Source organism: Hemibagrus wyckioides, linkage group LG16 (assembly GCF_019097595.1).
Source record: "Hemibagrus wyckioides isolate EC202008001 linkage group LG16, SWU_Hwy_1.0, whole genome shotgun sequence".
NCBI lineage: Eukaryota > Metazoa > Chordata > Actinopteri > Siluriformes > Bagridae > Hemibagrus > Hemibagrus wyckioides.
Window position 1 is genome coordinate 1,028,263 of NC_080725.1, and position 15,220 is coordinate 1,043,482.

The 15,220-nt window shown below is 39.4% G+C and overlaps 1 protein-coding gene across 9 annotated transcripts in view; it reads right to left on the reverse strand.

Moving 5' to 3' along the window:
• nrg1 (neuregulin 1) overlaps positions 1–15,220 on the reverse strand; it is a 41,019-nt gene that overhangs the window by 17,975 nt on the left and 7,824 nt on the right. For 3 of the 9 annotated variants that reach the window (XM_058411588.1, XM_058411586.1, XM_058411581.1), the window contains exon 1: positions 7,145–8,652. The exons of 2 other annotated variants lie outside the window; for them this stretch is intronic. In XM_058411588.1, the coding sequence (XP_058267571.1) occupies positions 7,145–7,868 (724 nt within the window). In that variant the 5' untranslated portion in view covers positions 7,869–8,652. Of the gene's footprint in view, positions 1–7,144; positions 8,655–15,220 lie in introns of those variants that run through there. 4 more of the 9 variants (XM_058411583.1, XM_058411582.1, XM_058411584.1 and 1 more) reach the window with 3 other exon arrangements.

The window sequence follows — 15,220 nt, forward strand, 5'->3', positions numbered from 1 at the left end:
CTCACCTCCGTCTGGCACTTTATCAAGTGCTTTTTCCGGCAAAAACGTTCATACAGACACATCAAATAAATATTTAAAGTGTTATTTCCATCACATTTATACAAATCAAATAATAAAACAATCAATAATGCAATAGCAGGTTGCAAAACTCTGCGTACAGTATGACTAATCACTCTTCCACTCTTTCACTAAAAAGTGAGCAATACGAGTCCCATATTCGTCATCTACCACTACTCATAAGATTAGATCCTTATTAAATAACAATCAGATCTGATCAGATGGATAATGCGCTGTTTGGACTTGGCAAAGACTGAGTTTACTTTCAAATGAGGCAGAGAGTTTCAAAGAATAATGGAAATGTGAATGTAATGCCCACACACTCTTCCAGCAGTTCATGGGCCATAAAGAAGCGACACATCATGGCCATTTCTCATTCTCTTCTAAATCAAAGTCATTTTTCAAATAGTCAGATGCTTCTGTATCATTTTACATTCTACAAGTATTAAAAAGTTCATCAAATTATGTGCAACATTAGAGCTGCGTGAATCAGCAGCATTTATACCACAGCGCTGCTGAACGCTCAAAATTGGCTGGTCAGAATTTGTTCATTTTCTACATCGGCATCTCCGATAGTACGGGTAGCGATGGTCAACATGTTAAAATCTTGGGTAATTGTTAAATAAATAAAACTCATCTTAGAAAATTTCATTGTTGAAAGGAGTCTCCAGTGTCAGTGCAACAATCAGAGGAAGAGCTGTAGCTTTTCTTGATATGGGAAGGGATGGAGGGCTTTACAGGTTTCTCTGTAAGATGACAAGCTGAGGTTTTCTGACTTCACATCAAAAGAGAGGAAAGAAAATGAGGCTGCTTATGGAATGACCAGGAACCAAACAGGACATTAAACATAACTAAAAAAGTATGACATTTCATCTTTTATTAATTCTTTGATTTAATTATTAGCCAACTGTGACAATTAAATAAAATGTTCTGTGGCATGTTATTATTGGAAAAATAATCAACTTCAGGGTGGTAACAGTAATGGCCCTTTGTGTCAGGTGGCACCGCACCCTATCATAATTAATTCATCATCAAGAGCAATTTAGCAATCTAAATTATTAAATCCAATTGTGATACGGAGAACAGAGTTATAGAGCCCCAGATGATGAAGCTAGCTTATATACTCAGGACACAGGCCATCAAAAATCTTTGATTTACCTTCTACCCTACCCAGAGGAGGAAATCAGGCCATAAAGTTAAGGGCTGGAATGAGGTAAGCAGGAAGCAGGTAAGCCACATTTTGGGCTTTTCCATTTTTACATATTGTAACACTTGCATATTGAACAGGTCTGTACAGGGATATTGAAGGAGTCACGTCAGAGCTTCTTATAGAAGATGGCATGTGCATGAATCACAGACAGACAGCGAGAGTGGGTGGACTGTGCTGCACATCCTGAATTAACCTTCACTTTATGTCCTCTTTTACACAATGACCGTAAACATGCTGCTCTGCTGTAGTCGCCCATTACAGAGAAATGTGTTGCGGTGAAACCACGGGATGTACGGATCTGATTTGTAGGACATATCAGAGGAACACTGAGGTGATCAGTGTTATTGTGGCATGTTACTATACCACGGTATGCTGTCGTTAGCACTGCAGGAGAAGGGGAGGTGTGGTGCACAAAAGAGTGACAGACCCCGCAAGGTGTGGCACATGGAGAGGCGTGGGGAGAGAAAGACGAGAGATGGGGGTGTTTAGAAGGACAAAGACTAAAAGGGAAGTGGATGAGGAAACCAGAAAATGTACTAATACTGGGGGGAAAAAAGCAGTGGCCCAGAGAATGAAAAGAAGGACAGAAAGAAGGGTGAAGAGTGAAATTAAGGGAGCGAGCAAGAAAGACTGCATTGAAGCAGTTTCTGTAATCTTCCACTGCAGCACTGCAATCCCTGCTAGTGTTCCTCTGCAGGCTGGCTGTGCCTGTGCATACCTATTGCCATTGAAACAGCCTCCTTTACTGTGAATGATGCAGCACATCCATTCTCATTGATATTTGATCACCTCCTTTCTCAGGACGTACTTTTTTTCTAGCGTCCAGAGGTTTTCCACACTGCAGAGGGAGGATGCTCCGTGATGCGCCAGAAGCCATGACAATGAGGTGGGGAGAAAAACTAAAACACTTTCTTTTTAGTGAGAGATTAAAGCAAAAGACCTGACATCACAGCACTGGCTAGGGTCTAAAATATTTTAATATGGCGTAGCATCAAAAAAAATGGCACATATTGCTGTTCTGCGTCACAATAAAAGAACAGAAAAGCACAATCCTTATAGTTTCGACCTCCACTGAGAAGGGGAACAAAAGGGAGCGTTAAAAGGCGTAGACCTGTTTCAAGGTGGGTCTTAGCCGTTGTGGCACATGCTGCAGCATCCAATACAACCTGTTACAAGTCATTTAACGATCTAGTCTGGAGATGGCAGACAGCCACATGCTTTACACAGCGTCACACCCAATTACACTTACACAGCGCTAGTACACGTCATCTCATTCATTCCTTTTACTAACTCAGACATCGGGATTAGCTTCCAGTCACGAGTACAACACTGAATGAATGAATGCTAGATGTACTGTATACTACAGTGTAAGAAGCTACTAATAATAAAATGCTGGATTAAGCGGTTATTGCAGATGCATCACAATATTAAGAGAGCACTAACAGAGGAAACATGCTGATGCGGTACATCTCGTCTCTGATGACCTTGCACTGTAACACAAGACCGACGTGCATTCAGACAATATTCTTGTGGTGCATAGGCTCCAGGGGGAACTGGTTTTCTGGAATAGTATCATATAATCAATCATATACCAGTGTCCTGTTAAAGTAGTTGGATTCCCCTTTAAACAAGGTTAAAAGGATACATATTTATATAATTTTTGTTATAAATCTACAATAATGTAAATATTCTCAATTGCTGCCAATTTTGAAATTGAATTAAGCTTCAGATTGTCCTAGATTATTATGCGCTGATTGCATCTCTATACCTTTCTGTTGCTTATTTATAGTGAGCAGACACTGCGTTTTTAACGCTTCAAACCCATTTTGCCGTGGAAGGAAAAAGGGATATCTGAATCTTGCTGCTAACAAGGCAAGTGGACCTCCGTGTCTAACGCGAGACAGATGGGAGCACAGCACATCATTAGGTAATGGACTTTATCTGACAAATAGCGTGGATGCTCGTTCATCATCAATTTAAATGTATCCTGCTCACCTCAGCTTCACGGTCAAAGTGGTGGAGTTTTCATTAGGGAAGGATTCAGAGAGACGTGACCGTCTGCACGCTGAGTCACTGGGGCAGAACGGAAGATCAAACGCGAGGAGCCATTAGCGTAATCCTTTCTGAATGGCACAGATCTAACGGCATCTACTTTTAGCCTTTTCCCATAAGTGTGATGAATCCACTGAAGCCTCCTGCCCTTGTCTAGGGCTTCTTCACCAACACACCTGCCTCAGTGACATCCACACATACGGTTCCTAGTTAAAAGTACTAAAAGAGTGGCTCCATGGACACTGTTTGATCGAAGAAACAGAAACTACTCAAGCAGTTCAATATGAAATATATTGCTTCTCTGTTCAAATACATGTGGTGCATGTTTCAGTTGTGACTGAGTGGGGTGAGAGATGGGGGTGGCTAGATGAGATGAGCAGCCATGTCAATGCAAAAGGTGGGTCTATAAGGGCAATAAAGCCAGCTTAAGCACATGCCACAGTAAAAAAGAGCAAGAAAGAGCATGAGAGTGAGAGAGAGACAGAGAGAGAGAGAGACAGTGTGAGCATGCTTTATATCAACAGAGTACATAGCATGTGACTGTTGGTCCTTTGTCTACCAACATCCATCCATCCATCCATCCATATATAAATAAATTCAGACATTGTATTTCTTTGCTACTCAAATATTTCACTAACCACGCAACTGGGTGCTACTGTGCATTTACTCCTCTACACTCTGCACATGCACTTTATTAATTAATTCCAGTCTCTTCCTGCATGACTGATGCAAGAAATCCACCATAACTGGACCAAGTTTGGCAAATTACTGAATAAAAATTAGTAAAGTCAGCTTACTTCACAAATTAAATACCATTTCGCCACAAACGACAAAAAAAAAAATCAAACCATAAAAAGCAAAGAAATCTGTGGACAGTGGCTCTGAACCACCAATACTCATTTGCTAAGTGTGTGACATGACCTCTTTGTGAACCTTATTATCTCAGAACAAGGGCTGACAATAGGGAAAATTAGGAGGTAGGCCCTGGGAAAATATAGCTTTTATATCATGAGGAACATCAGACCAATAAGCTTGTGTTTATTTTATTTTTTTAATGATGCAATAAGCATGCAAGATGCAAAATAATAATTGACGAGAGTAGATGGTGAGACAGACTTGGGTAATCAATAATTCCTTTTGCACAGCAGTCATGTATACATTATTAAATAAGAGCATAGACCTTTACAGTTAAATAACTATCTATGCTGCGAGATAGGAACCTACATGATTGCCATTACAGGCAGTGAAAGTACTTTCAGTTCTGCAATAAATATTTTAAATGTGGTTTTTCATCATCCATTTCCATAGAGGAGATGATAAACCCTTAAATTATATAATACTGAAAAAAATAAAATGATTTCTATTGGCACTATATATGACACTATTCTATAGTTCCAGGAATCATTTTATTTTATTTTTTTCAGTATTATTTATATATATATATATTATATGTATATATATATATATATATATATATATATATATATATATATATATATATGTATATATATATAGACTGTGTTAGATTTACTAAAATTGTACATCCTGACATTACACCACTGACAGAAAATTACTAACATTGAGCTACAAAGAACCGAAGCCACACTTATGACATAACAGTAATCTTACACTCCTTCAACTGCAAATTAAGGCCTCACGCTGTAATTACACTTCTCTATGACGCACAGGAAAAGACAACTATTGTGTTCCTGCTTTGTTTGCTGGGGAAGCCAGATGTAATTCCCTTGGAAAAAATTGGCCAGTGCGAAGAGATAAAACAGTAGTACAAATCTGTTTCCGTGTCACAGTGAAATGAGTGTGATACAGCCTTGTAGAGGACTACAATATGCTCTGTAAGAGACAGATATTTTGAGATAAGTGTTTGGACAGGTGTTGCCTGAAGACAGCTAAAGTACAGGTGCAGTGGAGGCTGAAAAAATATCTGACAAATTAGGTTAAACTGGGCTTGATTCTAATCTACAAGATATTATATCATGCTTGAAACGGACAAATACAAGATCGAATGTTGCACAGACAAGCTTTTATTACATTACTGTGTTTAGATGAATATGGGGTATTAGGAATAGAAATAGATTAATATGCATGATAATGTTGAGTATACTGATGCTAGCTCACCAATATGTACATTTATTTAGTTCTTCTATTTACATGTCACTTACACAAATATAAAGCAAGGTTATTGATAGTATTGATTGTATATCGATATATTTGCTTTTGCATGATGTTTCCGTTCAAGTCTTTCATCTCGTCCAACTAGTCAGCGGGTGTCCGGTAGGGTCACAATCATCACTATCGCTTTCATTGGGCTTCCTGCTGGAGCAGCTGACCTGCTCTCTGCATTTATTGATTTAGAGTGAGATTACCAACAAAAACGCATTTCCATTTCAGTCCTGGACAATTGATCATCCTGCTCAAAAAGGGAAGGGCTTTTAGTGTTCCATCGGCCATGATCTAGGTAATACATGCTATATACTGCTAAATAGACCGATAGATATGTCTAACTAAATGCAGGTTTAAATTTACTGTCATAGACTGGACCACAGTTCAATACAATAGAAACATACATGTTACTAAGGGGTTAGTTACATAATAGAAATTTAAGTGATTTTTTTTGTCCTGCCAGTGGCGTTATATACAAATTTGATAAACCTAAGAGACTTCGTATCTCTCAACAATGACTTCTCACTATGCCTAGTATATGAATAATACTTCCTTTCTAGATCAAAACCTTGCCCTAAGGTCATTTTGTTGTGCAGGTTTTCATCACTACCTTGTCTCACCTCCCTGTCCCTCTGTTTCTATCTATGTCAGGACAGTGGGTCAACCTCATACCACCAAACACTGTTAAATACATATATAGATATGGATAAAAGGTATAGAGTCTGGCTGCCCTCCAACAGTTATAATTCTTACAGCTTTCAAAGTCATGGTGGAGAGTAGTTAGGCAGGAAGATAGCATTACTGGGGATAGTCTTTCTGTGTGGCTGAGCGATGGATGGGAATCGATTAGATCCTCTGCAGACTGACCTTGAAATGGACCAGAGCACCCAAAGGAGGAAGTCTCCTCACACCACAGCATCTGAATTAGAGGAAACGGCATTGCCTCTGCCTGTTAAAGAGCTACAAATGAATCAGCCAAGCTGGAAGCTTTTCACTCTCACTAAAAGGATGTTAGTCGCATGTTTTTTATAGCTGCTGTTACGGAGAAAAGTAATTCATGTGGTAGAACAGCAGGTAATCTTGTTTAGGATAAAGAGTGGTAACTGTCAGCTGTGGATAAAAAGAGGAGTGTATATTACACCCAGTCATGTGTAAAGTTGTCCATTCTTTTGAGGCTTTGTCACAACTGTTTGTAGCATACCTGACAAGACATAACACGCCTACTCTCAGGTAGAGTAAAACAAGCAACAGGCATTTCCTCTCAATTCAGTTTCCCTGACATGACTGGTTTAGTAAGACAATAAAAAAAACAAAAACAAATCCAAATGACTGAAATCACCTGAGAGCGCTTATAAGAGGACAGTCAATGAGCTGTAAAAATACTGTCCATGTCAAATATTGACATTCATAAAAAAATATATGCAGCAATGTTTTAGCATGAAACTAAGCAGTTGAGATTTTTCAGTAATTGCCAATTAAAGCACACCATTTTGTAAAAAATTTAATTAACAAGGCAGAAAATCACTACAGACACTGACATTCACAGGAACAATTTCCATCCTATCCATAACAGCAGAATGAAATGAAAAGTTTTAATCATATGAGTCATCAGTGATGCACTAAGCAGACACCATGAGTACTTACATGTTTTAGTAACTATGTTGTTAGATTCACGTTGACTTGGTGTGTTGTTCCTGCCAGGTTCTGATGTAGTTCTGGGGGTTGGCTGAGAGGCCGGGTTTAAGCGGGTAGTCACTTTCGAGGTGGGCATAGAGCGGGTCACCTTGGGCGAGGCAGGTGCAAGAGGAGCTGCTGTAGAATCATCCTCTACAAACACCTCAGGGTGTGCAGGGATTTTAGTAGTGGCGGCTGGGACAGGGGCTTGAGATGAGGTGGGGCGTGAAAATGACACAGGTAGTCCCATTGTGGGATCTGCATCAATAATGATAGGGTCCTGACCAATAGGTTTGGGATCCAGGTGAGTTGGGGGTTCATACTCAAAGATTTTGTCCACAAAGACCCACTTTAGGCCAGCAGTGCAAAGTGCTAAGCTCAGCAAACATGCCAAGATGGGCAGGATGCAGATCTTCTCTGAACGCACACAGTTACGCACTTGTTCCAGCTCCATACAGACACAGCAGGAAGCAGCTGTCAACCCTAGGCATCCCAGCAGCCCTTGGTTCTCTCTATTCTCATCAACTACTACCTCTTCTTCCTCTTCAAGCTTCTCTTCCTCCAGCTTAACTTCTTCAAGAGCCTCTTCGGGACATGCTTCAGAAAGGTCTTCGGAGGAAGGATCCACAGCAGACGTGGAGTTCTCAGGTGCACCGAGTCTGTCAGAGGAATCCTCCACTCCAGCAGCCTCCATCACTATTAGTTATTCTCTTTTTTCCTTCTTGCCCCGTTGTTCTCCTCGTCTCATTTAAAGGTCACTCCCCAAAAAACCGTCTCCTAGCTTAGAGTCTTACACATGAGGATTAGTGCTGGCGCTTTCAGCATCGCACATCGTGGCTCATAAAGTGTGTTGTCCATTATCGGATCATGCAGGAGGGGGAAGGGAATGAGAGAGCAGAGACAGTCTTCAGTGGCAACAGAATAACCTTGTTAGCATCCGGGAAGTGGCTCCGACTTCCGTTGCAGCAAGGACTCCTTTCTTTCCTGGCTTCACTCTCATGGCATCCTCTCACTTGGTAACTTGTGTTAAAACGCGAACAACACACAGTCTATAAATATTGGTGGTCTCAGGAGGCAGACGCACTGGGCAGCCTGGGGTGGATCCCTCTCTCGGGTCTCTAGTGCAGCGTGGCTTAGTAAGCTCGAACAGGAGGACAGCGAGCACCTGAGGACAGAAAAGGGGTGCAGTGGTTGTGCTGGAGCTCAGCCAACAGGGGAGCCTCCTTATCATGCTCTAGTAGTAGGTACCGAGAGATGTTGAATCATCCAGGAAATGCAGGTGCCCATCTTCTCCATGTGCTGGCACCGGGGATAAGAGAAGGAACTGATTGTTAGAACAGCGCACACCTCGCTACGCAACATAGAAGGATGGACGAGTGAGGACTGCGCACGCCTCTTCTCTCGCTCTTGCCCCTCCTCTTCTTCTTCTCTCACTCATGCACACATGGGCATTCTTTCTCCCTCTTACCTCCTTTCTCTGTCTCTCTCATGCCGTCTCTGCCTCACTCTCTGTGGTACATCCCCTCTCCAGCCGCTCCCACTCTGCACTCTGAATATAACATGTTCAGCCGAGCTAGGCAAGTCTGCACTTGATCCAATTACAGAGAATGCAACGAATCAAAGGCAAGCAAGTCAGATGGTCCCAGCCCAGCTCTCTCTACCTCTCTCTCTCTCACACACACATACACACAGACACACACACTTCTCCTCCTCCTCTATGTAGACCATTGATTATGCTAATTTGAAAGGAGCGTTTTTATGAGCGGAAAAAGCTCTACCAGTGACAGACATGTGATATTACTCACGGGACTGCAGCTATTGTTTTATTAAATACTACCTTTTAGTGGCCACTATTCAAGAGAACAAGAAAATATGAATGAAAACATTTTTCTAACCTACTTGAAAATTAAATACATTGATTTGTACAAATAAACTAACACATCTGCTTGTATTTCCTTTCCTTTCAGAGTTTCCTCCTTTTTCACTCTGTAATCACATTTATCTTACCTACAATGTACTGTTGACTCAGGGGACTGGGGGAGGGTTACAGCGACACTGTATATAAAATAAAGGACAGACTTTCAGTCACTCCTGAGTTCGTTAGCCATGTTAGTGTGTAATCAATAGCTTTTTCTCAGCCACAACTGCCAGTTCAAGCAGCAGACTTTAATTAACAGGCAAAGTCATTTTTTAAATATATTTAATATAATTAATTAGTTAACAGGCAATGAAGAAACAATGGCTTTAGTGCTGTCTCCAGTTTTATCATCATGTTATATGACTGCATAGTGAGACACTTAAGATATTTAATTAATACACAGCACTAAATCACTGATGTTAATTGCATGGCATAGTGTGGTATCAGTATGTACACTTACAAGTTACATATTCTTCATTACTTACTTACATATTCTTCACACACTGGACATCTGCTTATTAGATCAATCTGTCTACTCATGTCCTGGACACAGTCAGTGCTTGTACATTTATTTAGTACGTTATCCAACCTATGAGGTGTGTAATGCAACATCACTGTCTGTATCTGTTTAGTGCTCCAAATACCCCTGTGTGTAGCCACCTGAGGTGGGTTTTTACAAGCCTGTCACAGTATGACAATATGCTACTACATATTGTCTGGGATTGTCAGCCTCATAATCCCTTGCTCACATGCAATGAGTGAGACAGAAAACAGGTGTTAAGCTCTTCCAATTCCTGGGTCTAATAGGCGTGGACACAAAACAAACCAACAATACAAATCAAGATGATTTTATGAAACTCGGTTATTTCTTTTTTAAAGAAATGACTGCAATGAAGCAATTAAGACATAAATCTAGCCATTTAATTAGGACAAAAATAGGACTTTAGAATAGGAGTAAGTATAATGTGCTACAAATTGCCATCACGAACAGATTAGGGCAAACTGTGCATAGCAGATGCTTTTCACCATTTAGTCACCATTTTCTTGTTTTCAGCCCTATGTTAGCCTTTTATGGAGTTTTGTGTGTGTCGCTAAATTCTGCTGTGTTGTGAATGCTCTTGACAATTAATCACTATAATACATCAGCAGTTATCAAAACTATCAAAAGATCTAGTGAGAATTTTTAGCTTAGATTTAATAGGTCCAATCTTTGCATGGGATTTAATATAGTCTGGCAACATAAATAATCTGTCTATTTACAGAAGTGTTTTACTAGAAGTAGCACCAAGGGTTAAAGGGAGTTAGCTGATATAACGAAGGATAAAAAAGTTGCCAAAGCCAGTCAGTTTCTGCCACTCTGCAGGTCAAAGAGCCTTCTTAAAGGCTTTTTATCTATCGTGCTTCAAAACAGCGTCTGTCAACTTAGGAAACAAGAACATTTTTGAAGCAAATGCTCAGAGCACTCGTCTTCACCTCCAGCTCTCTGGAGACACACAGCGTTATATCATGTTCTCATATTCAGGAAGTGGTTCAAGAGCTATTGCAACAGGAAAGACCAAATATGGCTAGTGCAGTAAGAAGGTGTAAGGTACACTGAAAAGAACATGAAGGAAAGACATGTCAGAGGTAATTATTTGACTAACAAAATAAGAAATTCATTTCCTTGTTGTGGCATTTACAGGAAGCCGTGTGAATTATTTATAGTATAGAGAGAAATAGAGAGAGAGAGAGAGAGAGAGAGAGAGAGAGAGAGAGAGAGAGAGAAAGTGGAGGAAAGAGAGGAGAAAGAAAATCTGAGGAACCTGACCTAGAAAAATCCCCATGCACACTGACGAGAGAAGACTATGTACTGGCAGACAAAGCTATTCGTGCATTAAAAGATGAAGGGCCTTTTCTTGCCAAAAGACAGGATGGTAAGTTTTACCAAACAAGGGACGAGGCTGGCTTGAATTCATTAAAGCTGCCATTCTCTGCTGATACACATTCTCTGCTGAGAGGCTTTTAGATAAATAGAAGAGTGCTTGTCATCCATCTTAAGAGGACGATCACTGCCAGGGTGAGACAGCGTTTGTGCGTAAAGTCCACTTTCCCACTGCTAGAAACAAGGAGGGAGTGATGTGGTTGGTGTCTTTCCTCCTGATAGCTATGACTTTACAAAAACTGCAGCTTTTTTTTTAAGTTCAGAGAGGACAAAAATTAAAAGGCCAGACTTGTGTGTGTGTGTGTGTATAAGGGCCCTCACCTCTGCCTGCCCGCCTGGCTGGTGCCTGCACCACAGGCTCATCCGTCTCCCACAGCGACCCTCTCTGCTCTGCCTGACACACACACACACACACACACACACAGAGCGACCAGTGCCCAGATGTGTATGTAATGGAGCCCAGGCAGGAAGTAAGTCATTTGACTAAGGATTGAGTGGGGCTTAGAAAGACAACCCCATTAACATTAAGGCTGGGTGCACGATAGCTCATTCTGTACATGCTCCCTTCAGGGCTGGCTTTAAGCACAAGGGAAGGAGGTGTGTGTGTGTGTTCAGCACTGCACTACTGGACAGCTCCTGGCTCATACACTTTTCTAATACTCCCAAATGAATTCAGATCACACAATGAAACAACATTTTTCAGTGGCTCATTGATCCAGTTACAGCAGAGAGAGGTTATGTTTAAAATGTATTGAAAATGTAACCTAATGTACAATATTTACCAAAGCAACACCTGTATGATTAAAATATATAGCTTTACATCATATTTACAACAAGGAAACGCTGTGCTAGATGGATTAGATCCGATTACTATTCAATAAAATATTCAATTACTGAATTATGATCATTAAAATATTTTGTAAACAGTTTGCAATATATATAATATTTAGGACTGCCCAGCTCAGGTACTCCATGACTAAAGAATAAAAATGGTAAACTATTGGAAGACAGAAGGGAATAAATCACAATTACAGTGATTCAGTCAACAATAAAAGCTACAAAGATTTTTTTTAAATTCTGATTATATTGCTCACTTAAACCCAATTAAATGACATAAAATTAATTTCAGTCTGCATATAGGAAATGTATGTCAACATATGTTAAATGCAAGAAGAAACATTTCAGGCAAATCTCCTGATGAAATGCATCCTACAAGCCTAGATTTTGCTATATGCTGAGTCAGACCTGACAAAAAGTCCAATGACCTGTTTACTTATCGTTAAATTAAATATTTTTTTAAAACAGACACAACACTGTACTGGAACTAGCTTATATTGTCTCAGTGTGCATACATGTGTAGCGGTCAGTTTAAATGTTGGATCACGTGACTACTGGGAATTGCAACTAATTGATCCAGTCCTGTGCAATACTATTATTGTCCCTTCCTCAGCTGGACATACTGGCCACATGAAAGCACTCAGTACTAAAGAAGGAAAAACTGAGCAAATTATGTTCATGTATGTACGGCTATGTACAGCCAAAAATATTCAAAGTCAGACAACGGAGTCTTACATTCATATTCTGTAAGGTATTAAGTGAAACCCAACCAAATCACATCAATCACCCTTATTTAAAATTGTCCGTTTCTTTTATTGTTTTCAGGTTCTGGTTAAAAAGTGATGCTGGAATGAAAATGTAACACACCACATATCCCATGATTGCAAAATTTGCATCTTAATGGTTCAATTAAGAATAAATACAGCATATTAACAAAGATTAATTTATTAACCTCTGAAAGCCGTAGTTTCTGTTTACAGATACATACACATCAGCTAAAGCTACACTTTTATCACTGTAGATTAATAATAATTTAATAATTCACTGAATTTACTGAATACTGCGCTATCAAAAAGGCAGGTTGTAGAAATTATCTATATAATTTGATATGTCAATAAAGGCAATACAGCCTCATACAATGTTCCTGTGATTCATTTCATCAGTTTCCTCTGGGAAGTGATCTTGGCTGAAGATGCAGTAAAAAAGTTTTTCATTCTAAAAAGAAGTCCTTGAAATGTAGTATGTCAGAAAAGTACAGGGATAAAAAAGGGCAGTAATTATTAAATGTTCTGGCAGGAGTACAGTGTGTTCTCCAGCTCGAGTCTTTCCCCAAAAGGCTCAGATATAGAACAGAGTAGCGTGACTAAGAATACGCTGAGCTCACGCACAACTGGTCTACTAAACATTTAATCATAGCCTGCAGCTGTGAAAATCCAAAGGGGAAAAATGTGTATAATGAACATTTCTGAAGAAAGAACATTTTCACCAGAGTCTCAATCATGTCTCTTTTAATTATTTTTAAAGAAATAGCTTAACATTTTTTTTTAGTACCCTACTCTCTCTGGGCAGGTGTGTGAAAATATCCAGTTTTATATTTTTCCATAATCCAGGGTGTATTCCTGCCTCACTCCTAGTGCTCCAGGGATGGGATCCAGATCCATCGTTATGCATCCATGATCAGGATAATGCATTACTGAAACTGGGTCTAAATTTGCCTTTAATAAAGTTCTGCCAGTTGTTTTTTTTTTTTCTTTTCACTTTCTTAATGCATGAGTCTAACACAGGGGTGCCCAGTACGTCGATTGTGATCGACCGGTCAATCGCAAAGGTAGTGTGGGTAGATTACATGGCATTAAAAAAAATAAGATTTTAGCAAATCATCCATCCTCACATGTCATTTGCCAACTGATTGAGGTACAGGGCAGCCAGCCTGTGATTTAATTTTTTCTAACACATGGGTCACTAAATATACACGGTAAACCCTGCGTTTCCTGGTCTAATATAACAAGGGTGGTCTATATAAAAAAGAAACCTAAATCCAAGACATGCCTGTTAGGAAGGCATGTCACATGAAATTAGAGACAAATAGAAATATGATGATGTCTATGCTACTAGTTGGAATTTGGACACTTGGAATTTTTAATAAATACTAGGTTTGGTGGTTTTAACTTCTTACTATCCAGCTAAATAAAATATCTAACTATAGCCATAACATGCAGTCATTATTGCATAACTCAGAATACAAATATTTAGTAAAGATTCAGTCTCCAATCTCCTTCCTAACCAGCCTAACTTTGCCCCTTGAGACCTGATTCACCCTTCCTCATGAACTTAATCTAAAGAAACCTTTTTTACCACCTTCACATCATATTCCCTAAGAGACTTTACACTAGTCTAGACATTTATTCATATTCTCCATTTGAAATATGACCTATTCCGATAACAGCCCACAAAAACATTTTGACATTTGCACACAATTTAATTAATGGTATTAGGTTTAAATACCACACATATTACATCTTGCCTCTGCCTTGCAGACAGCACTGATCACATATTACCCCTGTGTACAGCTGAACATTTTACTGATTTGAGGTACAAGAGCAGCCTACACTCGAGAGTCCAGAGCCATTACCTTCTGTCTGGAGTGCTGACCAGTGGCCCCAGTACTAATCACCTCATCAGACATTTCTGCTCAATGAGCTCATGACTTCAGCTGGTATTCTGTAGGAGACATTACAAACTAATAGACTTGTCAAATTTGGTTATGCTCTACATAAATCACACACCAAAGTTGAGTCGGCAGTAACGGCCAAGTGGGAAAATTGTTTTTTTAATTAAAAACAGTATCAGTCTTCATTTCAGACTTCAAACCAGGTTTCATTCCATCCATACGCTAAACTGAGGTTAATGATGGATATTATGCTGTCAATCTACATAAATAAATGTAGTGTGATAAATAAAATGCTGCACATGGTATTTAAGCAGAGAGTAATAAATAAACATCACCTTCCAGCCATTTATTTTCATAATCTCTCCACCTTTTATGAATGCACACCTTTAAATAAATATAAATCATTGTGTCTGAGATCATATATTTAACCAGTAGCTGGTTATAACCACTGTTATTCTCCCCAATCCCAGAAAATCTGAGAAAACTCAATAATAATAATAATAATAATAATAACAACAACAACAACAACAACAGACCACTAATTTATAATAATTCAATAATTTATCAGTCAACAAAAACACATTACTAACTATTCGAACTAAAGCTGCTTTACCTACTGAGCAGACAGTGGAAAAAAGATTTAAATGAACACCTGACCATGTGATGCGACAGGATAGTGCAGGTCATTACAGCAGTGTA